At 38.1% G+C, this 26,732-nt stretch overlaps 1 protein-coding gene and 1 long non-coding RNA gene across 6 annotated transcripts in view; both read left to right on the top strand.

Moving 5' to 3' along the window:
* Window positions 1-26,732, top strand: part of ZNF385D (zinc finger protein 385D) — a 453,016-nt gene that overhangs the window by 11,081 nt on the left and 415,203 nt on the right. Inside the window, exons 1-2 of one of the 5 annotated variants that reach the window (XM_085573187.1) lie at window positions 24,866-24,967; window positions 25,867-25,906. The exons of 1 other annotated variant lie outside the window; for it this stretch is intronic. In XM_085573187.1, coding sequence (XP_085429313.1) covers window positions 24,881-24,967; window positions 25,867-25,906 — 127 coding nt within the window. In that variant the 5' untranslated portion in view covers window positions 24,866-24,880. 3 more of the 5 variants (XM_021538112.4, XM_021538113.3, XM_021538111.3) reach the window with 3 other exon arrangements.
* Window positions 6,362-14,935, top strand: LOC110474603 (uncharacterized). Its single transcript, XR_002466099.2, has 2 exons — window positions 6,362-7,714; window positions 9,298-14,935. It is a non-coding gene; the product is annotated as an uncharacterized LOC110474603 (long non-coding RNA).

Below are 26,732 nucleotides of genomic sequence, written 5' to 3'. Positions count from 1 at the left end.
TAAATACCATCATTCCTATCTATTTTGAGATTCTAAGTTTATGCAAATGACACAGCTTACTGCATTGCTCTACTTCAAACAAGGGTGAAGAGTTCTGAGTTAGTTTCATATTTTCCACAGCTGGATGATGTGTCTATCCATTCCCCTCTCTGACATATTGCATGCCTTTAAATCCATCATGAGTCATTTTTCTTATATGGAGGCTAATTAACATCTTGGAAGCAGATTGCTTGCTTTGTCTTGATATTTCTTTTTTAAGTAACCAGATGCTGTAATTACTGTGTATACAGTACTTTTTGCCTGTAGGTTGCTGGATAGCACTCCCCATCACTCTAATTAGCAGAATAAAGTTAATTTAAATAGTAAAAGATGAGACAAATTTGTTTAGAAGTCTTTGAATGTAATAGGAAGAAAGATTTGTACCGAGTTATAAAAGCAAAATAAACCTGTTTCAAATAATTAATGTTAGAACACTTAATTCCTTTCCTTTTTAGTGCTACTAATATTTCCTAGAAATTCTCCTACTTTTAATTATATTCCTTTTATATACCATGTATATGCTAATACTCTATGTTGATTTGCTGTAAAATAGATCTACATTTTTCATAATTATATTCCTGATGAAACCTGTATTTATTGGTCTTTCTTCTCTATCCCAGTGTCTATTTTGATTACCTCATTCCTAGTGCTTAATTTCTTCTGATTTTTCATGAGAAGCTGAACAAACTGGATAGGTATTAAGAAGAAAGATAGCTTATTTTTAATTACTTTTTAGGTGACAAAAGGAAATTAACTTTCTGTGAGATCTGGTTTAAAAGGATCCATATAAAGAAGCAAAGGGAAGGAGATACAAGGCATAGAAACATGAAGACATAAGGGATGAGTCAATTCAAATCACTCTCCTCCTAGCCACTATTGGTTGTGTTTTCATAGCAGATTTACTTATGGACAGTGTCAGCTTGTCTGTATTTTAATTGGTTCTTTATAAAATGTCCTTTATTGCAGCTGAACTCCTCTCAGATGAGAGGGGCTTTTTACATCAGACTTTCACCAGAGGCTTTCTGAGATCCAAACACACTGTGTCACGTTTTAATCATCAGACAAGACTACAGCATGTTCCAAATAGCTAAGGCAGATTTTGACATGGGAGGTATTAAAGAAAGGTAAGGAAGAAAAAAAGAATTCAATGGGACATGTCATCAGCTGAAATGCCAGACACATGCACAATGAAAGGGCTTGAACTGAGAATGATACTCATATCATATCCAGAAATAAGATTACGACCTTCCTTCATGCAAAGCCAATGTTTAATTAATGACAATTATTGCAACTTTTTTTTCCTGTCATAGTTTGTGAGTATTCAAAAATGTTTTCCTATAACCATTAAGTTACATTAACAATTATCAGTTACATGATGATGAATACCATAAAGTTCTCTCCCAGCCTTCAGCTCAGTAAGTTGTGTGTTGCACAGCTGTGACTGTAACTATAAAGTGATAGAAAAATATTATTTCTGCAAAATACATCTTGTTTGTTGGGTTTTGTCCTGCATTTTTACTAGTCTTGGTGGGCCCCTAATAAATAAGAAGAGCAACAAAAGTGACCTTTAAAGTCTATGTGAACTCTTTGTTAATGTCAGGGGAACAACATAAAAATTATATTTCCAATAGGAAATCTTGTTTTGTACCCTGCTCTCTGAAATCAGGAGGAAGTATAACATCAATGCCACACAGGAAATAAACAAAAAAATGGAATAGCAATGGAGCCAACCTGAGGAACCCTTAGAAGTCCAAGTGTTATTGACAAGATGGTGTATGATAAGAAAATAATATAGAATAAAAGAAAATAGCAGACCTGTGTGTCTTGTTTTGGGTATCTGGTTGGTTATTTTTCTGCATTTCAGGAAGCATTTAAATGAAGAAGCTAAAACGTTCCTCTTATGTGTTGTCTCTTTATGGACAAACATAATTTTTTTATGAGTAAAGTCAGTCCCTGCAATGTGCTGACACTGTCAGAGGAATGATGAGCTGTGGGAAAGCATTCAATTCCAACAGACTGACCTTGGGGATCAGTCAGATAAAGACAGTTAAAGGAAGGGTTTCCGTATTTTTTGAGTTTGCTGATGAGCTTGGTTAATTGTCAACACTAAAAGGTTCCAAACTGCTGTTGCCAGACCATATTAGTGGTCTGTGGATTAAACCACTAAACCATACAATGCTTAGGATGCCAGTTGCTAAATTAGAGGAGTTGTTGGTGTGAGGATTGAGATATTTGTGGACACATCAACCTTCTTACTGTTGTGTACAGGGGAAAAAAATGGGGCAGCAGAAAATAGTAATCAAGTACAGAGCAGTCTGAGGAAGTAGCTGGAACAAAGAATCAACAGGGAAATATAAGAGAGGACCACAAATCAAGTCTTAAGGCAGGGAAGATGGGGAACAAGTGCAGAATAGGTGCAGGTTTTTCAGGCAAAGGAATAATCCATTTAAGACAGAAATGATGAAAGGAGATTGACATAAAGTTCATACATGTTTGAAGTGAGCTGTGTTGCCTAGGTGCTTGGTAAAGAGAAAAGGACATTCATCCATCCCAGCTACAGTCTCTTTTGTCTCTTACTCATGCCGAGTAATCACCCAGCTTATTTTACTTACTAAACTGACATAGCCTTAACAGTAACTGAAAGGTTGGATGGTTTTAATTTTACAATATCTTGTGATATCAGTAAGCAGAAACACTACTCGCTCTACAGAGAATTTTTATGAGGTTCAATTTCATTAATTTTTTTTTCCCTGAAGGAAGCAGGAATTTTATATGCAGGATATGCCAGATGGAAAGCACCCAGTTGGAGACGCTGAGTTTTGCCAAATTCCAGGTACTCTGACATGCTGCAAAGGAGCTGATCAGGGACCATAAATGGCAAGTAGGATGTGTTTGAAATCTACCTCAACTCTGAACAAGTTTCACAGGAATCTGTGACTTCATAAAACAATTCTGAAAAATTAGCAATTTCCAAACAATAATACACAGCTTCTCAACCCCTCAAACCACACATCACGTTTAAAAGCACTTCTAGATCTGTGCAGTTTCTACTAGGCTGAAGTCAGTATCAGTCAGAAGGCTGCTAGACTTAAATTTATTAGTGTCATTGTTGGCAGCCAATAGTGGCTGAAGTAAAAACACAAACTACTGTAATGTGTTGCTGGAGTGTGGTCTAAAGATGATGAGATTATTTATCTTCTGCGAAACTCAAACAGTTTAGCTGAGTACAATTTGACCAATTTGAATGGGGCATCTGTCACAACCGAACCCCAGTGCTTTTTATAAAAACATCATGTTCTGGGTGATGACAGTCCTGTGTCTTGTTCCCCTGTACTGTGTGTACTGCAGGGTTGAGATAACTCTTCTGGACACACAGAATGAAGATATTGTTATCTAATACTGGTGTTCTGAAGGGCAGAGGGGTGAATGAATGTCACTCTGGGAGCACACCGTATTTCTCTGGTGGTAAAGCAGACTAATATGGAAAATCTCATACTGCAATGCTTTCTCCCATATGTCTGTCTGGAGTTGTAGCCTTCTCTTTTGCTGTCAGATTATTTTCTTCAATACTGACTTGAATTAAGTGATTATACATATATATTAGGTAAAGAAACATGAATTACAAAGAAATGCTTCATAAAGTAAATTGTATTTTTGACTGTTTAGAAACAGAAAAACAAGAAGGAATTTGGAAAAGTAGGCAAAACATAGCTCTTTCTTAGCCCATTATTCTTCTAAGAAATCAATAGCTGGAAATATTCTTTTGCTGTGTTTTACACATTTTAAATAGCTGTAAAAGAAAACGTGTATTTTTTTTAATTTCATGAATGAGTGGAGAAAACTGCTGTGAATGGTAGTCAGTCACAATTGTTCCAAACTTCAACAGGAAAAGCAAAGTCAACCATTTTGCTTTTTCTGAATATTAATTCTGCTTCATGCTATGAATGTGCTACATCTAATATTCATATTCACACAGATTTTTGATATGTTTTCCACAGGTTTTAGAAAGGAAAATGTGGAGGTGGAAACATTGCCTGTGATTTTCCTGACACTCTCCATCCAGTCAGTATTATCTCTGTGATACCTGCATGTGAAATGCCCCACTGCATCCCAGATGAACATGAGATCACCCCTTGTTTTTTCTCTTAGTCTGAAGCCATCAGTGCTGCTCTAAGTCATAAGCAACTGGTTTTGGTCCAGCTGAGAGGCAGCTGCTTTAAGTGATGGGTGAAGGTCTTGCTATACCAGGTTTGATTTCTCAGTGTCTGGTGGGTTTGGGACAAAGCTTTCAAAGTGGCAGGAAATGTTGTGTGCTGTAGCGAAGCAGTGCAGGCCTCCCTGTGGTTAAGGGCATCCTGCCGCTGACTGGGCTGGAGTGCAGGTTACCAGGTGTCACCAATGTTAAAGCAGTGACCTTTCAACTCATGGACCTCTGCCATCTGCCTCTTCACCATGCTGTGCTTTTTCTGGGCTTTAAAGCAGTCTGCAGATAAGTTAATGTACCTGTCATCTTGCCCCCAGTGACATTTGTGACTGGTCTTTCAGATTTCTCCAGTAATGCCGCTCACATTTTACGGTTTTGATTCCCTCATACTGTAGATTTAGTTTTATTTTTCTGTAGATATTCCCTGGGGCCAAAACAGAAGGAAGAGGAAATCTTTGCTGCAAAAGTCTTATATTTATGAGGCTTATGCTGACAGGGAGGGGGAAGAGCCTTAAAAAATAACTCCAGTTGTTTTTAAATCTTTGTTCACATTTTAAAATGATCTGTGGAACACAGATTTGTGCCTATAAAACAAACAAACAAGAAAATCTTATGATGTTATTAATAAAGCAGGCGGCTCATCTTTCAAAATCCCATTTTAGCCAGGCAGTGATTTTCAATGAAACCTGACATGTTCATTTTTGCCAAACTTAGCAGCCCCCAAGGCCTGTTGAAAGTCACTTGAAAAACATTTTCTTAACAGATCAGTTTTATTTGCTGAAGCTGTAGCATCTCCTGTTTTTGTAAAGATTTGTTTCTTTTACATGTGTATTAGTTGAGCAGCAAGCTGACACTGGTGACGTAGCTTAACAAAGTTGGCTAGTTATACAACATTGAAGAACAATAATAGTCATTTAGTTAGCACCTTTTTATGTTGGCAACTATATTTTCCTTTTTCCATTTATTGTAGAGAATTAATACTTGTGAATCTATTGGCATAATTGATGTCAGCTGGGGAATTGAAGCCAGCCTTGCAAATATGTTAATTCTCACTGCAAATGATAGAAAGCACTGGGAAAAATCCAGATCTCCTTTGAATCCATTGACTTCTCTGAGCTCATTGGGTATTTTCCATGTTAAACACATAATTTTGTTCAAAAATGCCTCCCAGACTCTTGGTTCACATTTTATTAAGAAAGACAGTCTGCTAGCTGCCCATTAAGATAGTCTGCTTGATAGAGTGAATAAGCACTCATACTTTTTGAACAAGTGTGGCTATTTACTTATAGCTATGTCAGGAAAATAATAATAAGTTAATAAATGTTGATGAAAGGCATTGCTTTTGTGGTCTTGCTTCTAGTACAGAATGAGGAAAGGATGCTTTTGGTTGGACTCAGCTATGTTTTTTATATCATAAAAAAAAAAACAAAAAAACAAACAAAAAAAAAAACACCAAGAAGAAAAAACTCATGGTTCTTTCTTTCCTCCTCCTCATCCACAATCTTCTTTTAGTCAGAGGGATAATCTGCAGATACTACATGCCTGCCAGCCTGACCTTGGTGTCAGGGAAGGTCATGAGGCAAATCATCTTGAGTGCCACCATGAGCTGTGTGCAAGACAACCTGGAGATCAGGCTCAGCCAGCACGAGTTTGTGAAAGACAGGTCCTGTTTGACTAACCTGATGTCCTTCTGTGGCAAGGTGACCCTCTGAGTGGATGAGGAAGAGGATGTGAATGTTGTCTACCTGGACTTTAGTAATGCCTTTGACACAGCAGAACTTTTATCTGTCCCCTGTATGAAGTTTAAGCAGATCTGTGTGGGGTGAATGCAGCGCTGGTGTCAGCGGGAGGGCCTGAACTCTTTCCCTGCATCTTTCCAGATTTGGGGATGTGGGCATGGTTTGAAGGGCTCACTAGAGTCATCACAGTCCTGCTTAGTTCTGTAGAGCACAACAGCTCTTTTTAGATGTGACATCTAGATTTCTCTTCAAACTCTTGGTACTGCCAAACTGAATTTTTAATGTATCCTACATGGTGAGAAGGAGCCAACAATTTGCAGAAGTTCTCCCAGTCAACCTCTTACTTGTAAGAGATGCTTACTAAGCCATGGGATGAATAGTGATTGAACTTGTGAAAATCTTCCTCAGTATGAATTGGTCTCAACAAAAGCTGACTGGGTGTTTGAAATGTCATATAGATATAGCAAATAATGTTCCTTTTCCAGCTGTAAAATCAACATCTCTGAGCTTTGCATCGTAAGAGAGGACTGAGGGATCCTGAGGGATCATGTACAGGACTTTCCACTTGACTCATATGCTGCTCCATCAAGAATAAATCTTGAGAATCACAAAGGTGCCTACCATCTGAATTAAACACCCTAAAGTGATCAAATAGCACTGAAAGCGATGGCATCTTCAGGTATAAGAGATATGAGTAGAGCAGGAACTGGAAAGTAGAAAAAGTCTGGAAAGCTCTATTCTGAAAGAGAAATGAATCTTGGTGTCTCATAGCAAGTGCTTGAATTCACAAGTCACTTCTGTATCAAATATGCAGGAAAAACATCTTCAAAGTGGCACTGTTTTTGCATCTGGCTTCTGAAATTCCTCATTTTGTGTCTAAACTTGGGTACTGAGTGCGCTGTGCATTGAGAATTTTCTTGCACAGTTTTCAGAATAATTATGATAATGAATTCAGTAACCCTCTCTTAATGTGGTTATCATTCTTCCCTGGTTTCAACAGGAAATTATAGGTTAATTTGAGCAGAACTTTTAAAATATGTTAACATTGTATAAGAGGTTACATCTAAGGCTCACTACTTGAAGATTTTGCCATGATCTGATAATAAGTGGTAAAACTAAAATATCCATGTTGAGGAAGGAAATAATTCAATTTGACAATGCAACAATAATTTTCTCCTGCATGAATTAAGATGAGGGTTTTTAGACAATATTATTTAGCTTGTGCTATGTCTCCTGGTGTCTCTGCAGATAAGTGTTGACACTCCATGCTGATGTACAGTGGTCTTCTGGGCTGGATACTTCAGCTCTTTAAGAGCTACTACCTATAAAAAAGATAGGTTTCAACTGGAAGAGAACAATCTTATGCAATTTCATTTTTTTCATATTTTTTGCTTGTCTGACCTATTTTTCTTTTGGGGTTTTTTTTGTTTGTTTGTTTGGGTTTTTGTTTGTTTGTTTGTTTTCTGCTGGTGTTTTCTTTTTTAAAGTTATTACTTCATGCCAGTAATTTTATAATGACAGAGTCTCACATTTCCTGATAGTTTATATTTAGTACTTGAAAAATTCCCACATATATATCTGTAAATTGTGAAAAATAGCCCTTTTCTACCAGGTATGTATTTTAAGGTATCTCTAAGTAAAATAAAGATACTCTGTTTTCAGCACTTGTGAAGCTGCATCTGCAGTGCTGGATCCTGCTCTGAGTTCCCCAATACAACAGAGAGATGGAACGGTAGGAAAAAACCATCAAAATATCACCAAGATGATGAAGGAATTGGAGCTTCTCTTGTATGACTAAAGGCAAAGATAAATGTGACTCTTCACCCTGGAGAGGATAAGGTTTAGGAGCATCTTATAAGTGAAGGGAGGGCACAAAGACAACAGTCAGGTTCTTTTCAGATACACCCAAGAGTCAATGGTCACAAACTGAAACACAGGAGATTCCCTTTGAACATTAGAAAACACTGTGAGGATGATGGAGTGCCAGCACAGGCTGCTCAGGGAGGTTTTGGAGTCTCCGTCCTTGGAGATATCCAAAAGCTGTCTGAAGAGGGTTCTGGGTTGCCCTGCTCTAGGACCCTCCATGATCAGGGGGTTTGAGCAAGATGACCTCCCCAGCCCCTTTCTAACCTCAGCTGTTCTGTGATTCTGTGAAATGCCAAACCTCATGATTTTGGGTTGAAAGTAAAAACCTCTGGTATCTCAGAATTACAGCCATGTTGACCTTCTAACGAATTTAGCATCACTGAAATGTTACAGTCTTTTGTTTTTTCTGTTCCCCTCTTCTTTCTTAGGGCTTGTATGTACACATTGTACTAAATTCTGGATTTTCAAATAGCTGATAGATACAGAAGAGATTTTCTTCTTCTGTTGCTTTTCATGCAAATTAGTTTGAACACAATAAAGTCATTTATCAGGTTCTTGGAGATAGATGTGGATTTACTGGGAGGTCCAGAGGCTACAGCCTTTTTTTCTCTTGAGGTGCCTCTTGATACAGTACACCTTAGCCTTTATCTGGAGGCCTCTTTGGCCTCCCAAGTCCAAACCAGTTGAATCCATCACTTATGCTTAGCTACCTGAGACCTTCAGATCCCCAAAGTGCTGCCAGACACCTACAGCTAGCAATTTATTTATTTAGAGTTATGGTAGTTGCACAAGCAAATGTAGTTCTCGTCTAAGAGGCTTTGCTGATTACAAGCCCTGCTTACTCACAGCAAGGTAATTTACTGCCTGCAGGGCAGGACTTGGATATACCCAAGCTTTCTGGACAGCTAAATGGATCATTCCATTCCATTGCTCATTCACTTGCTGGCCTCTCTCAGACTGTTTACAAAAGCACTTATCCTGCAAATGCTTACTCATGTAAGCTATAATACTCTAATCAGAAAGTAAGTGGGGCTTGGAGATATTAAGGTTTTTTTTTTTAGAGAGTAAGCACTTTCAGGGCAAAACCCAAGGGTATCAGAAATGATGATAATTTTCTGCATAGTGCATTGTCTATTTTTACCTCTGAGTCTGGATCTTTACATAACTTTCTATTAAATTGAGATCTTCCCTTCGTAGATCAGCCGAAGCCCAGTAGGAAGACATTCTTATGCTTCAAAGCATTTCCTAATGACTCCCTATAAAATGAAATGAAACATTAGCCTGAATTATAGCTGTGATACTCTTCTAAGTTCTTTTTTAAGCACTAAATTATATATTAGCAGTGACTGTGTCCTTTCTTCTGTCCCTCTGAATCTCACTTTAAGCTTATCAAATAACTGCTTTAACAAAAGTTGGCATTGAGGTTCATGACTTGTCCTTTTAAAACAGGATTGTTTACAAATGTCTTCCCAGCACCTAATGACTTACATGAAAGTGCACTTTTTCATCTCCAAGGATGAAGAAGAAAATGAAGATGTGCCTGTGCAGGGTCAGCTTTGTCCCAGAGACTGAAAGATAGTCATCAAAGCAAAAAATTCACTAATTTGATGAGTGGAAGACTCTGAACTACCCAGGCAGACATTAACTGGTATGTATATGCTTGACTTGCTGCTGCTGCTGCTGTTACCACTCTTTTTAATAGTGCTCCAACTGCCTTTAAAAGCAAGTTTCTTGTAAGAATGCTTTCATATCTCAAACAGTTCTGGTGATTTCACTCTTCAGCTATTTTCTTCCTTCAGCAGTTAAACAGCCTTTATAAACTCAAACTCAAGAAACATTAAAGCAAAGGGTGATGTTTTGCCAAGCCATATGTTCTTAAATGGTGTATTTTATGAAGCTGATAATAAATACTTTAAGGCATAGTAGCTAAAAAAAAAATACCAACCTAACGTAAGCAGGCACAATTCCAGTGATTTCAACATTAACACTAGGGATGAGTTTAAGTGTCTGTTTTCACTCAGGACTGGGTATAGTGTTCAAACTGTGTAGGTTTCATTGACATTATGTGTTGGGCTAGAATCTAGACTAAAACTGTATTTTTTCTACTCAATTGAAAAATTACTTCACCCAATTTCCAGCTTTATTGCTTTGCAGAAGTATTAGAATGCTGGTATAATGTGTTCACTAGGTATAAAATCTTGCCTGGTATTTGATTATTTTCCTATTTCAGCAACTTTTTAACGACATTGTTCATCTGCAAACATTTTAATCCTCTTTTACATGAATAATAAACTTCTAATACATGCACAATTCTATATAAAAACACCAACTCTAGGCCATAAAATGACTATTCAATTGAATAATAAATTGCAACACCAGGTAATCGCCAAATACAATGCTTTAAGTCTTTCTACTCGGTATGCCAGAGAAATACAGATAACCTCAGATAGTTAAAGTGGTGGAGTTTACTTTATACTTGTAGAAATATGCTGCACAGATGTTGCTTATTTAAGTTTTGGTGATGGGGGAACAGATAGCTTGGACTGCCAGGCTAGGCAGTCTTAGTTCCTTTTTCTCCATCTAGAAAAATTTTTGGAGGTAGCTCCTTCTGCCTTATCTTTCCTTAGATGTGGAACAAGAAGGCTTTGAATATTGATGGATTTTATATTGTTCAAAATTTTCCTTTGTTCTCATTCCTTCACTGGATATATAATTTCTCTCTCCTTCCTAGATTGTATTCTATCCTGCACTTTGACTTTAAATAGATATCTGAGGTGTGAGGTGATAATATGAGGGTAAAGCTCACTCTTACAGCTTAAATACTCATTTCACTTTATTTGAAATTTTTTAGAAAAAAATCTATTTATATAAGGAAACTCTATGCTCATCATGACCGAAATTGAGAGGTTATCATGGCATTTTTCTGACTTTGTTTTTGGCCTTCAGATAACTAGAAATTTCTCTCTATAAATTGCGACATTTAAGAAAAAGGTTTAAAATCACTGTAAAGCTTCAGATTTTTAATTTCCATTCTTCCAAAGAATGTCAACATGAAAGAGAAAAGATACAAGGGAATGGCATTTACTGGCATTTTAGTTTTTAAAATAATGCTGTATTGAATGGAGTAATGTGTTAAAGGACCATAAGGAGACAAACCCAACTCATTGATCAAAGGATATTTTTAATGAGTGAAGAGAAATTTACAGTATATCTGTCATTTTAACAGCATTAAGGAAGTTTCAGGAACATTAAATCCTTAAGTAATTTATCTTTTAAAAAAATCTATTTTTCCCTTTAGATACTTAAAAAGGAGATTATAAACATGCTGTAGAATTAATAATTAATTATTATATATTAAACCTTGATCATTATCTCATGACTATATAATCTTTTGGTTTCTTGTCTCATCATTGAATATGTTTACTTGTGTTTGTGTATGCCAAATCATTTCATGATAACATGGATTTTCATAGAAAGTTATGGTAAGTTTTTGGAAAGCAGAGATCAGCCTCAATATTACAACCATGTCTTTATTTTTCTCTACAACCTATTGAGACATCCTCAAAAAAAGATCAGGGCTAATTTTATTTCAACTGGTGTTGAAATAAACAAGATATTAAGGAAATAATAGACTACTGATATTTATAGACAGAAAAAACCTACAGCAGAGCTGAAAATTATAAATATTGCTTATAACAATAGCTAATGACTATCTCCTAAACTGATCAAAAGCATTATTAATTTTTTTTATATTTAAAAATATTGTCCTAAATTTATTTTATCCTCTGAATAATGAAATACAGTTTTTCCCATTGTCATTCAGTTTCTTAAATCCCCTAAACTATAAATCTATCTGTGCTACCTGCGTGACTCCAAAATCTCTGTGGTTGGAGTCAGAGAGGTTGAGAAAAGTAGCTGTGTTATAAAAGAGACCAGAAAATATTTAGAGAATAAAATAAATGCACACACACAAAAAAGGTAAAAGTTACTTGTAACTCTTGCAGATAAGAAAATTTTTGTGAGTAAGACAAGAATTCTGAAAAATGTCACTAGGAATCGGCGCTGGCGAAATCCATGCAGGAAGGAAGAGGGACGGTAATTATTTGGCTCCAGTTTTGCCAATGAAACACATGCAATCTTGTTCCTCCTCCTTGGCAAATGGCAAAAATCCCATTGACACTGATGGGGCCAATATTTCTCCCAATGTCCTGATGCAAGCTCGGCACAATAACCAACCCACCCCCATTGCCCCCAGTAGGACTTTGCCACTGACTTCACTGGCAGCACTGCTGAGCCTTTTACCCTTAGGCCATGAGGCTGAAGTCAATGAGATATCTGCTTTAAATTAGGTCATGTATTCCAGTGTTGGTTGTGTGGGTTTGTTTTTGTTTTTTTTTATGGCTACATCAGGGTCAGATCCATACCATGGCAGAGAAGTGGAACAATCAGCTTTCAGTGTACACATGAAGGTTTGCAGAGATGTGATGCTGTATTACAGATTCGATCAATCTGAGCTCATTTTGGCTGTGATGTAATTTCCATTGGTTCCAGTGAATAAAATAGTAGAAACAAATCTGGCCTATTTAAGTAGCACTTTAGTATTTCTGTTTTACTTTAAGGGCAATAATTGTCATTGCCATGTTTTTTGAAGATACATAACATACATTATCAAGTACTCAAGTGGTGTACTTTGACATTGTATGTGAAGAGGAGAATATGCAGTCCAATATGATAATTATGGTGAAAAAAAGCCAACCCAGCTAACAGTAAACATCTAATTTGCAAATGAAGACCCACTGGGAAAAGATAAACTAGATTGTGTGATTGGATTTTCTCAGAAAACTTTTTTTAAATTGCTTTTTATATTTAATTAGTTTGATTAGTTTATTTATTTTGATTAAACAGTCAGTGCTTTGCAGATTGTTCTCCATTAGCAAGTGTAATTTTCATTTTTCTCTCTCTACTGAACCCATTTTTCTCTGGTCCTATGTTTTGTACTGCATTTGTATGACCTCTTTCACTTTTATTTTACAAGCAGTGGGAGAATAGATGAAATTATCTCTGTTTTCCATAAGGACATGTTAACCCTGAGCACTGGAGCCTGATGCTGATCTCCTTGAATCAATGTGGGTTTGAACAGATCAAGATGTACAGTGCAGCATTTCACCAGCACACTGGCACAAAAGCTGTTTGCACAGCACTGCTGCACCTCTCTGAGCCTTGATCCAGCCCCATAAGTTGCTAGGCTGGGTCTCAAATTCCTTATTGCCCCTGGCTAGTAGATATGACACCAGCTCAGCTCAGCTGTAGCCCATCTACCTGCTTCAAATATATGTAAAATGTAGGAAGCTACCAAACCTGTATAAAATCTTGTTTCCTGTTGAACGAAGCCATGTCCAATGCATGTCTTCCATATCCTACAGCAAAAATATCCTCGCAAAACACCACCTGTACTAACTCCACTGTGCAGAATAATTAAAAACACATTGCTATCATATAGGCTTCATGTAAACCTATAAATCAGGGGGATTCCTCTAAATCTAGTCATAAAAATGTTCTCTCTCTGCTAGTGCATTCTAGAGGAGGTTTTTGCTGAAAAACATGCTTTGGCTTGAAGGAATTGGCAAAGAGTGATGTCAGGTGAGTTGAGGCTTATGGAAACATCCTTGTAAACTGAAAGATTCATGTGTAGCCTTCTTTAGGCCAAGGCTGGTTACCCATTTTAGGAATACTCCAAAAGAGCTGAGAATGTTGTTCAGATGAATGTGTCTGTACTTGCTGCTCAGACACACAAGTGTTTTTGACATGGTACACTCTGCAGATTTTGGATAGAAATCTCACAACTTACAGGTGAGGGTTTCTAGGATGCCTGATAAGGAATATCCTCCCTGGAATCTTGGACAAAACACACTCCTTGGTGATTCAGTATTAAACCTGGTATTTGTGAAGTCATGGAAGTGATTCCTATACTTACACTGTGGAAACTAAAGAGTATTTGTATGCAAAAGGAAACCCCAATTATTAGGCAAAAGGCAGACAGAGTTCCAGTCTGAATCAAAGAGCAGTGTATTAATCTGTTCAAGGTAAGATAAAGATTAGGCTAAGGAAAAGAATACATGTATTCCAATGAATAACATTACTGGGCAGGAATTTTGAAGATTTGGTTGATACGCATCGTGAACCAAGAGAATGGCAAAATCCCTAGCTCTGGGCATTAGACCTCAAAAGAATGGCTAATATTGACATGTATGTTTGGACTATCCACCTAAAGGCAAAAGGTGCCTTTTTGCAGAAAGTGAATTTTGCACAGAGGCCAAAGTCAGATTTGCAACGAAAGATTTATGTGAGAAGAACTATGTGAAAGCAGCCTCAGTTCCCCTGTGCAATGAATATCTGTGCCTCAGTGGAGTAAAAGGGTTTCTGAAACAGGGGAATTTACAAACCACTAATTTAAACGAGATTCTTTCATCAGCTCTCCAAGGAGTCTACCAAAGGAATCCCAGGTGGCATGGCATGCATGAGGATCTGAAAGGCCTGGCGAAAGGCTGTAGTTGTGATGTTCAGTGACAATGGAGAAAATGTGCTCTTCTGGGTGCCTTTTGCATGATCCAATGAATGTATATATTGCAAGGACATGACTTTATGTGGGTTTTCATTGTTCACAGACATGGCAGAATGCACAGCCAGAGTGTACCACACAACTGAAAAGATGAAGCAGTTCTTCACCCAAGAATGAACTTGTTTCTTCCGTAGGAATATCCAAGGACAACAATATTTGCAATTGACATTAGGGTGTCCTATCAACAGACATGAGAGGATAAGGGAAATTTTTTTCTTTTTAGCTGTAAGAAAATTTTCTTACAGCTTCTGTTTCAGGATTTCCTATTTCTACATCTGGAGATTATTTCTACAACCTCCTGACAGGTTGGGTCTAAGACAACAAATGCATTTCAAAAAGCCTTATGTGCTCAAGGGAAATTTATGGGGACACGTGTAAATGTACTAATGATATTCATCTGTAGTTGACATATCAAAGATAAATGTCAACTTGTCTATTTGTTAATGGATCTATTAAAAGCTGTGTTTATGCTTTCTGTCTTTTTTTTTCTCAAGCACTTACACACAGATGGATTGTGCAAACAAATACTTCATTAATCGCAGGACTCAGAGCCAAGTGAACACTTTTGAGTCCAGAATAATGTCAATTAACCCAATTTAATTGCTTTCTTGATCCACCCCCACATTTTAAACAGCTCTTTTTAGTTTTTTGTATACAAGACCAGAGGGACACTGAGTAATTCTATGTGATTGAAGGACTCTATACATCGCATTTTATTAAGAAAAATACAATCTATGCTCTCAAAATGGCATAGCACCATGGAACATAAAGAACAACACCAACAACAAACCCAAATGCTTATTTAGAATGAGTCACTGAGTCAAAGTTGGCACAAACAGTCTAAGATTCCCAAGCTCAATTGAGGTGATGAGAGGAAAAGGATCCTTTCTAAATATGATAACCATTTTGTTTATAATAATTTCTAAGATACCTTTTTCCCTGCTACCAAACAGCTGCTTTTTCAGTATTAGCAGTTCAAAAAAAATTGTCTCTAAGTTGAAATAATGATTCATTATATGTGTAGCTACAATATCTACCTGTAGGTTTGCCACTTAGACACATAAAAAAAATATTTCACTAGGAGAGCTTTCTGTGTTATATAATACAAAACAATTTTTTTTCTATGCCTAGCTGTATAACACAGAAAGAACTAATTAACAGTTAATTATAGTATGTGCAGTGCATATATTATAATATCAGATCAACCTGATTTTCTGAGGGGGAAAACCAAAACTGTCTTAAACCAGAAGCTAAATCTGAAAACAGACGTAACTGAATGTTTTGTTATGTCTTAGTGACTAATAATAAAAATGTTTTTTTTCAATTTGATCTTGTATGGTGTTTTATATAAGTGAAAAACTAAGGGTTTAAAAAGATAAATCTAATCTTATATTTTTGTGAGCTGTATTGCTACCATGTGGTCAAGTGTTTGACTTCTGAATGAAATTCTGTACAACAATTTCACAAGTTACAAACCAGTAAAATATTGCCTAACACCTTAAACCATAATATTTTCTCCTCTGTTATCTCACTGCTATACATTTCATTAACCTTGGCAGGTATATACAACATTTCTAACTAATTAGATTAAAAGGTTTTGCTATACATGTGTTTCTGGCATGGTGTAAAGGATTAATCATATGATGCCACAAGACTTTGCAAATGGATAACTGATATATTTTTCCCTAGAGTGAAAAAATAAGGCACACTTTAAATAATATTTCCTGGGTATCAGTTATTGAATCTATGAAATGTTAAGGCTACAAGTATTTTTTATCAACATTCTTAATTTTTTAAGTGTTCCCAGACAAGAAGGAATTTTTAATAATAAAAACTTAAATGTGATGTTGTTTATACATCATAAAGATTTTTTTTTCATTTCAACATTCTCAGACCCTCAGCAGCTTCCTATAAATCTATATCTTTTGAGCAATTCCCATATCATATTGGTGAAAACCCCCAATTTGCCATTAATCAGACGGAATTTGCCTCTGCTGAAAAAAACCTGTGATTGAGAACAATGTCTTCAATCTATCTCTCCAAAAAAAACATTTAATAGTTCAGTCCTTCTGGACAATGTTAAAATAATAACTTAAGCCTAAACTCTCATTTGGTTTTCTCATTATGCTCACTGGAGCTAATGGGACTATATGCATGCTTAAGCATGTACTCCAGGGCTTTCCTTATAGGAAACGGCAATGGTTCAGAATGGCAAGGGGATAATATTTAATCAAGGAAGCAAGTTTTAGTTCAAACTTCCACCATCCTTGTTATGTCTAATAGTGAAGGAAATTATTTAAAAACTGCTGGCACTCCATCCTTATTCATCAAAACCACAAAATGGTCTATTACATTTTTCTGCTACTTGAAACTTGGAACATGAAAAGTTATGGGACTTTTCCCATAAATCCCTTGCTTGCAAGAACAAGCACTTACAGGATTGACCTGAAAATCCTGAAGTTCTTTCTGAGTTTTCTGGAAGCTGGGGAAAATCAGTGTCTTAGAGTGCAGGCACCCAACTTGGCACCTGGTTTGTATCTAAGCTCAGTCAGAATCCAGATTCTGTTAGTAGGTCTGTTTTAATAAAAAAGTTTAGCAGGATCTCTTGGGAGCATGTCTAAAGAATAATAAAGAAGTGTCTGCCTCATAAATGTAGCTTGGGCCACTATTTTAAATTTAATTTCAAATTTAAAAAAAGGCTAAAAAAGGAAATTTCCCTTTTAGTCAACAGTCTTTATATTGGATAAAACACTGATGTAGAAAGTGGCAAACTCTGGTTCAAAATCCTTTATGGCCATTTAAAACTACATACATATTAGATATGGATGTTAACCATTGGCTCTAAAGAATTTTCCAAGAATGGGGCACGTTTTCATTCTGATTTCAGTTGATTATAGATAATGATTATTATATATATAGAAATTCTTACATGATAAATAATTTATATATTTGTGTTGTAGGAAAAAAAAAGTCAGCATCACTTCATTAGGGAGACCTGTAGCAATTTTTCCTTCTTCTCCCTGCACAATTTACCTATTTTACATTTAGGAGTCTTTAAATAGCTTTGTGAACTGCCAGTTCTAGTTCTTAGTAGAGTTCACTTTGATCCACATCAAAGGTAGATCTGCCCATAGACACATAGAACAACATCACATACTCTTTTGGTAGTGAAACATTTTTAATTTAGACATTATATTCCCTGATTTTACGTAATTGTTCTTTGTATTTTATATGTCCTATGCATTAAGATTGTCTCCTTTACTGAGGCAAGTTTCCTGTTGACAGAGTCAGGAACAGAAATTAAATAATCTAAGCTGAACTTTGGTCAAAACTAAGATCTTCTATATTTGATATTAGGATATAGAAGATATTAACCCGATCCAGGGGATGGGAACATTAACTAATATTTCATGTGCCTTGGGTTTATCATATTCCTACTAGGCCCTTTACATATATTCATTTAATGTGGAGTGAACCTCAGTATTATATTGTTCAAAATATTTTGTAAGTACTCCCAAATCCTTTGAAATCATTTGACTTTATCGGGTGCAGCTTGTCACATACCTTCTTCTTTTTTTCTCCCTTGCAAATTATGTAAATGTAGATCAAAATATGATATGCTATAGAAAATGTTTCCTTCCCTGAGGGTGAGTACTTAATATTGCTGTTTAAGTATGAGTGAAAGAAATGATTGTAGTACAGGATGCACCTAAGTCTAAGAGGATGTTTCATTGTTCTGTTGAATTGCTGCCGTTTTTAATATTCAGACTTCTTGTCCCAGGTCTATAGAGCAGTGCTGTACAGTTATTCAATACGTCAAGAGGGACTCTAGCTATGTAGACTTGAATTATCAATATTTATTTACTTTTATGTGGGTGTGTGTGTGGTGCAGTGCTGAAATGTTTCTTGCGTTTGATTTCTGAAAAGAAATTTATAGCCTGGTTTATATGCTTTACATAATTTGTTTTGGCAAAACTAGTTTTTTATTCCTGTATTTTGAGGTCTGCAGTGACCTAGAATGACTTTTTTTGCCATTATACCTAACACATACCAGAGGGATGCCATGGGATTAAAAAACATGTTAAGAACAACTGTCTTTTCAAGTTTTAACTCCCTGATTACCAGTAGGAATTGTTTCTTGGTTTATTAGCATAAGCCAAGGAATAACTTAAGTGGAAATGATCTACCAACTATTTAAGAAACAAGTAAGTTACATATGATAAATATAACTGTATCTATATAGGGAATGCTTCTGAGAGATATAAGATTATGAATTCCTGAAAGATACAATGTATTCCTGTTGAAAATTATGAGATAAAAATAGCAGAGGCAGATTTGATACAGTTCTGTGCATAGCCCTTCTTAGTTTTACTGTAGTTAAACAGAAAAAAAATAGGAAGACATGGATCATTATTACCAACTCTAATGCGCCTTTTGGTTTTTAAATGTTAAGTAGTTCTATGGTGTGTATCTGACTCATCATGTATTTCCATATCCCTTAGTCCTCTGGCTATTAAAGCTGAACCTGAAAAAAATGCATTGGGAACTCAAAAGGTGTCAAACATTAAATTGGTTTTTTATCTTTAGTCTGTAGGAAAGGCAGAGTCTGGTTGTGACAGCCTAAAGCAGCCCTGGAGAGGCATGTTGCTTTCCTTTGGTCATGAACAGGGCACTGGCTCCTGGGAGCAGTGTGTTACACAGCTCAGCTTTACACTGGGTAAATTAAAAGCTGCTTCTTCTCTCTTGTCCCCGTTTCCTTCACATTTCCTGCTTTCCTTTTCTGTATTCATGCAGTACTGTGGAAATGTTGATTTTGACCAAGAATGAAAGATCAAATAGGTAAGGCCAAAATGTATCCATCAGAACTGTGCCTGGTGGTAAAGACCCCGTTGCTGCAGAGGCAGCAGGGAAGGAGTGCTGACAACGAGCCTCATCTCTCATTTCACACAGTTCTGGTCTCTGTCAGCCCTGAGATGTGCCAATCAACTAGGCAGCACACGACCTGGCATGCATCATAATTGGGAACATTAGCAGTATCTGCTTCTGAATCCAAGATGAGATTGTTTTTCTGGTATAAAGAAAAGAGCTTTCATAGAGAAAAAGGACATATTGGTCAGTCTCCTGGGAGGTAGAACTCATTCTTCTACATCTGAATTTTTTCTTCTGCAGGCCAAAAGAGCAAAGTTGCAAAAATTCTATTATTCAGAGCAAATAGGTTTCAAGGAGGTTAAATATTGTATTGTAGTGTGATAGTTCTTTCTATAGCACATCAGATAAGAATGAAGCAGTGAGACAGAGGTGTCATGAAGTAATACTGCAATAACCTAGGAACTTTTCCACATATTCTTTTGGACGGTCAGACCATCAGTGACAATGTCCTAGATTTCTGCTACTGAATGTGACAGAGTTGTGCCCATCCACTCAACTCCAAAAGATTCTTGGATATGGTATGAGTCCAAAATTAAAAGGAATAGAAAACAGCTTCTGAGCAGAAGCGCATTAGGGACTAATGAAAACACCAAAGAAACTTGAGTAATGGTGAAGACAACTATAAAGCTAAAAAGTTGCATGCTGACTATCAGGGAACCAACCAAAGGAAAAAGAACCAGTGCTAATGATAAGGGATCTCCCATACACCTAATTCCAAAGGAATTTCCTTATTTTCATTCCATATTCTTCTTTGATGTTACATAGAAGCAGTGCACAGAATGTTTTGTTAAAGTAGTTTTTAGATATCTATTTACAATTTAAATATGAATGTAGCAATTCTTTAAAGAATTAGGTGGTTATTGAATTAGAGAGGGAAAACCAGACCAAATTATGTAATTTTGATACACATCTTTAAGAGCTGCAAACCTGTTTTACTCTGTTCTCTTTATTCAAAGCAACACTTTCTCACTAAAAGCCAGGGAAAAGCCATATAATGCAGCTGTGGTGAATTTAATGGGTGATTAGAGCTACAAAACGATATGAGTTTGGTTACATTATCATGCTACTCAGTATGTATCATAGGCTGTGTTTGATGCACTTTTGGCTACTGCAGTTAGGGCTCAATCCCAGACACCAAATTCAAGCACAACTCCCATGGAAGAGAGAGCGAAACCGTGAATTGTGGTCACAGAAACAAAGAAGAAACAAACTATTCACAGCTGCAAGTGCCATTAAACCTGGATGAGGTTTCCTGCAAGCTCCTGCAACCCTCCATGTGCCAGAGGGATGCTGCAGATATCGTGGCTGTTGGCAGGGAGATGCACAGCCAGGAGAGGTAATGCTTCATTCTGCATGTTCCTCTTGCAGCCCCTGGCAATAGGTTTTCTGCAGTTTCCTACAGAGCTGCAAATAGAAACTAAAGCTGTGTCAGACTCACCGAACGATTAAGAAGGAGACAGGTGAAAAAGAGCTTGCCTTTTCTTTTTATCTTCAGGGTAAGTTGCCACTGCAGGACAAAGATTTGATTCTATTTAGGATATGAGAAGTCTGTTTCTACTCACAACTGTAAGGATTAAATTCTTAGTTCAGATTCTATTGTGATATTTAGTGATACTAAACTGAAATCAGTTTCATTTTTGAAAGTAGAAAGGAAGATCTCTTCAGACTGTCTTAGCATAGCTATTTCTTTCTTAAACTCTCTGTTAATTAAAAGCTGAGTTTAGCCTTTTATGACTGACCTTCTAATTCCTCTTTCAAAGATCCCTGTGCATAACTTTGCTCTATATTTATTTAAAATCCTATTCCTCAGGGCATCCAGAGGAGAAGCCCTAGTAAATACCTGAGAGCAGTGTGTCCTCTTGGGATCCTGCCTCTTGTGCATCCTAAGTATTATCTTTTCCTCCATCTCTTTAGTAGCATTACTGTTTCATTGGCTAACATGAGGGATCAAGAAGCAACCTTGCAATAATTCCACAGCTTTGAAAGCAGAAATTTCTCTTACATAACATTTATTTTTCAGTCACTGAAACATGGCTGACACGAAAAATCAGGAATTATTCAGTTTTTCTTTATAATTTATACCTTTGCAACTTTTATTTCATTCAGAAACCCCCCTGCTTATTTGTGAGCTACTAAGTTGTGGTACCTGTAAATACATACACTTATCTCTAAATGTTTGCTCATTGTGTTAGTGATGTATTTGTACATGCAGTTTCCCCAGCCTGCTGTAAGTTACAAAGTAAAATATTGAAATATCTCTGGCATCTGGGATAAATGAACTTGAGATTACAAATCTTGTAGTTTTTTCTTCATATTGAATGAAAAGACAAAAGCATGCAGGCAAGTCTGTCCTGCAACAAAAAGTCTTTCAGAGACAGGACTATGATTCAAGTAAGTCCCTCTGATCAGATTTGTGTAAAAGTTTGGAAAAAAATTTACTTTTGGCAGGAGGTTCAATATGTAATAGGATCATTTGATATTTGAGCTCCTAGAATAGTAGCTTAAATGCTCAAAGGGCAAAGTTGTATCCTGTGGGCTTCCTAAACTTCCATATTTATCCATCTGATGCATCTATCCAGCACCTCTGATTCTTTGGGCAGATCCTTGATTGCTTTTTGCAGTCAACTGGATCAAAGTCTATGCAGCATGAAATGTGTAGGTGCAGTTTATGGATTGTATCTTCTGTATTACCCATTGGATGTAGCCCTTCACTTCCATTCGCTGGGAAACAACTTTTCTGGTGTTAGGAGTAATAACTGAAGGAACAAAAATGGGTAAAACAAAGCACAGGCAAGGGTATAGGGAACAAAAATGTTCTTTTGCAGTGTGACTTGTTTCACAGTTATCTATTTTTTCCCTAGTTTCTAGGAGTAGGATAAACAATATTACACTTAAAAGAAATATTCTGGGACTTCAAGTGTACTTTAATTTTTGCATATGTAACCTAAAAATTCTATTTTGTAGATACAAGGATAAATCACTATTTCTGCTTCGTTGAACGTGATTTTAATGGCTGTCTGTTTTTGTCAAACTTCTGGTACTAAGATCTGTCATCATTGCATGTTCTTTTTCTATGACTTAGCTAGCCTTTTAAACCTACCCCCAGGTTTGTAAAATAATTATGAGCAAAAGAAGCCAAAAATATGACTTGTTTAAGATTAGCCTTGAAGCCTGCTTCAAACAGCTCTGGCCAGCAGCAATCTTAAGGTTTTGGGCTAGTGGGGATCCCTGCTGCCCTCTGTGCAGGCACAGAGTATCCTTGCTGGACTTTTATGTGCATAGCTGCCCCTGGCACATGGAAGAAATAAGACTCAGATCAATTATGCAAAGGATTATAAAGTTGTGGTAGGGTGAACACCTCTATTGTAAGGGCAAGAGCCACCACAGCCTAACTCCTGCTCTGTGCCTTGTGTTGCATTGCAGCTGCAACCAAAGACACCCTGCTGTTTTTCCAATTCCTCCAGCACCAGGAAGCACAAGAAGAGCCTACACTGGGTGATCCAAAACAGTGCATGAAAACAGCTGAGGTTGATGTGAAAGAGCAAGTGGGGGGATGAGTGCCAGTTCAGCTGCTTTGTTGCAGCTCTGCACCTACACAGAGCAGAGGAGGGCAGCTGCAGACAGGTAAGAGTGTGCAGTTAAAAAAAAAAAAAAAAAAAAAAAAAGCAAAAGATATACTGCTTGGTATTTAGCTTTTGTGTGGTTTGTACAAAATCTCTTGTGGTGCTTTGTAACCTCAAGGCATCTTCTGTAGGGGCATAGATTCCCATGTGGAATGTCAAGTGGTGGTCTGCAAGGAGTCAGTGTAATTTTGGTAACTACTTCTTTCTTCAACCAGCTTTTCTCTGTTTGACCAGATTAGGAGATGTAATCAGAACAAAAATAACAGAGAAAATTCGCACTAATGGTAAATTATGAGGATGTAGACACCAAGTATTGAACTGGAAGGTAGGAAGGAACAGAAGAATCCAAGTCTTCTGGATTAGTGGTGAATTGCTTCCTTGTTCTGAGCTGAAGCCTTTCCAATTTGAGGTCATGCCCTCAGAATGTACTGTGTATTTCCCTTTCCAAAGGAAGCAAGTTTAATAATTTCAGCACTGGGAACCAGTACTATTGGAAATGCTTCCATAATGTTCTTAGGTAAAACAACAGATGCCTAAGCAAAAAAGCAAGTATGGCAGTGCAGTGCTCCTATTTGTGAGGGTCTGAATAAGTCTGTTCAGCAAAAGCAAAATTTAGAACACGCATTCAAACCACCAGTCTGTTTTGTGCTTATGTTCAAAGGACATGCTGAACAGAGATACGGCACCCAAATACTCATTTGCCAGTGGAAAAACAGCCCCAAGTTAATACATGGAAACAGTTGTACATCTCCAATGCTAAATGAGCAGGAAACATAAACAAGACTAAAAAAAATTAGCTTAAAACCTATGGTGCCATGGCAAAGAAATTACAGTATGAAACACCGATGTAGCTCTTCAGTATTATAATTTTATTATATCTGCACCTTTTCAACAGAGGCTTCTCATATTATCAATTCCACCTTTTGTTGGCAAACGATGAAGCATGATGATCTGTCAAATCACAGGTAGTACACTGAACAATAATATTTAAGAAGACTCTTGTCTCTTTCCCTCTTTAAAAAAGAAAAACATTTGATTTTGATAACATAAAAAATCAATTTTTCAGGGGGGGGTTGCAAATATGTTTGTTCAGCTGTGGAAGCTTCTGCAAAGTTACCTCTTTTCACAGTGACAAATTAAGTATGTCAGATTGATAAGAGTCTTATTTTTATTTTTCTTTTTCCCTTTTCCCCCCCATATTTATTAAGGTTGTTCTGGAATATTAAATCTGCATACAACTACTGCAGTTTTCCTCCTCACTGATACTTTGTTTTATGTGGAATATATGTTTACAACATTTAAAAATATTGCTCCCTACAAAACACTTTTATACTCTATTTTTCATTTGCATTCCAAATACTTGCTGTAGGGTTTTCTTATTCTTAGCAAAAAGAGATAGATCCCCAGATGTATTTTCCTTTGTTTTTCTTTCTTCCTTCTCCCCTGTGTAAATACTCTTATAGAAGTAAATTTAACAAAAGACCATTCACTATAAAAAACTTCCTCAGCGGTGACATGATACACCACACACCCACTTGTGTAGTCTTTATCAATAACAACAGAAACAGTGTCAAGTGATAAAAATATATGTGATTTAAATCAGCCGTTTTGGGAGTATATTTATTCAAGACCCTTCAAGCAGAGATGAATAGCAGGTTTCTAAATGTGGTGTTATGAGGGTAAGCAAATGAGTCATTATTTGTATTCTAGAGCAACAGAGTTGGGCAAGAACAACACTGCAAGAGGGAATAAGCAGTCGTATCTAACTGTTTATTCTATTACATTCATCACCACAGGGTGTATCTGTGCATGTGAGGTCAAGGTCAGTGATCCTTGCTCACATGAATCATTCTCAGCACTAATGAAAAACACCCCTGGTGCAGCGTGTTGGAACACCAACAGCTCTGGCAGGCTTGTGACACTCCTGACTCCTGAGCACAATTCACAGGTGAGGCAGAACGGCTGAGACATCGGGGCTTGGGATGGATGAGAGCTTAACAGGGGCTGTTGGTGGAGATTGGGTGTTGGGAGATTGTTGGTGGAGGCTGTGGGCATTGAGAAGAAGGAGGATGATTTTTAACTGGATGACAAAACAGTGCTGCTGTGGGCCAGCTAGAGCTCCTTTACACCTTGGCTGTTTGAGTTTCAAAGCTGAAGAGTCTTTCACAATGAAATTTTAATTAAAATATCGCAACTTGGATCTCAGTTAGTTCCCAAATAGAGTTTTAAAATTATGATAACAAATCCTAATTATTTTTCTCCACAAGTTTATTGAAATCAAGGAAACAGAGATGGAATATAGTGGCACATGAAGAAGGGTTTATGTTTCTTCTCTCTCCCTCCTCCTCTTTCAATCAGTGCAAATTCTGCATACATTTTCTCTGTATTTCTATGTCCATATAGAAAGAAGGATACATTTTGTGGAAGTGCTGATCACACATATATATAGGGGTATGAAAAATTAGAAATCAACCATGGAATAACTTTTCAGGGCTGCTGCAGTCACTACTATAATTTGATATACAAAGGGATTTATTACTAAGGTTGCAAACAAAAGTTATGCGCATTATGTTTCTTGCACTGCAATAATCCTTCTACAGAAATTTTGGCGACCCCTCGCCAAAGCCAGGGGAGGAACTCGATGGCCGGAGGAGTCCCCGGGACTCTAGGGAGGAAGAAGAGGGTGCTCCGCGGAGGTGAGGGAGGGAAGGAGGCAGGCTGTTGTCTCACCACACATGGTCTTGTGGGAAGTGGGAATCTCAGGTTGAGTTACTCATCGGTATGGAGTCAGGAGTGTGCACAACCAATGATTTTGATGGCAGGAGGTAACGTACACATGTTTTTCAGGGAAGGTGCTGTAGGAGGACTTGCCGGCGGGCAGGAGGAGGTTTGTGCCGAGGGCTGTCATTTCCCAAGCGCGGAATTCTTCTCATCCCAGGAGCCCATCACCGCCGCCTCCGATGCTCTCCTTCGCCGCGGTAGGGGCAGGGGCTGGCGGCGCACGGACCCGGCCGGGCAGGGGGGCGGGCGCCGTCCCCAGGGCTGCTCCGGAGAGCGGGGCGGGGGGCGCGGGGCGGCGCTGCCCGGGCTGGGCGCTGCCTGCCCGCGCTGATTGACGCCGGCCCGGGCGGAGGCGGGTCCGCGGGGACCGCGCCGCTCCCGCCGCCGCCGGGCAGCGCGCCCCGCGCTCCGCCGCCGCCCCCGCGCTCTCCCGCCGCGATCGCGGTGCCGCCCGCGGCATGGCCGGCGCGCTGGGCAGGGGGGCGGCGTGCTGGCGGATGCGGAGCGCGGCGGGCGGCAGGAAGGAGAAGCCGCCGGGCTCTAAGCCCCAGCCCCGGCACGGTAAGGGGGCGGCCGCGGCGGGGCTCGGCGGGGCGCCCGCCGAGCTGGGACGGGAGCCCGAGGTCCGCGCGGGGCAGCCTCGGGGCCAACTTGCCTGAGACTTGTATTACCCGCTCGGACCCTCGGGGGCAGCGGGATCCTTTTCTCCTTTCTCCTCCGCCGGGTGCGGAGGGAGAGGAGCTCCCTGCTCCCAAATTCCGCCGGGCTGCGCCTTATGTCTTTTATTTGCCGAGGCGAAAGGAGAGGAGCTGCGTTCGCGCGCGTTTTGGCATCTCGCTTTGACAGCGGCTTCTTTGATAATTCCTGCAGAAAGCATTTCTAATCTGGCAAACGTCAGTGAACCTGAGAAGAGTCCTCGAAATCTCTTTTGG

The sequence above is a fragment of the Lonchura striata genome, chromosome 2, assembly GCF_050655825.1.
Source record: "Lonchura striata isolate lonStrDom1 chromosome 2, ASM5065582v1, whole genome shotgun sequence".
Classification (NCBI taxonomy): domain Eukaryota; kingdom Metazoa; phylum Chordata; class Aves; order Passeriformes; family Estrildidae; genus Lonchura; species Lonchura striata.
Note: the sequence above shows the minus strand (reverse complement) of the source record. Positions and strands in the feature narration are given on the sequence as shown.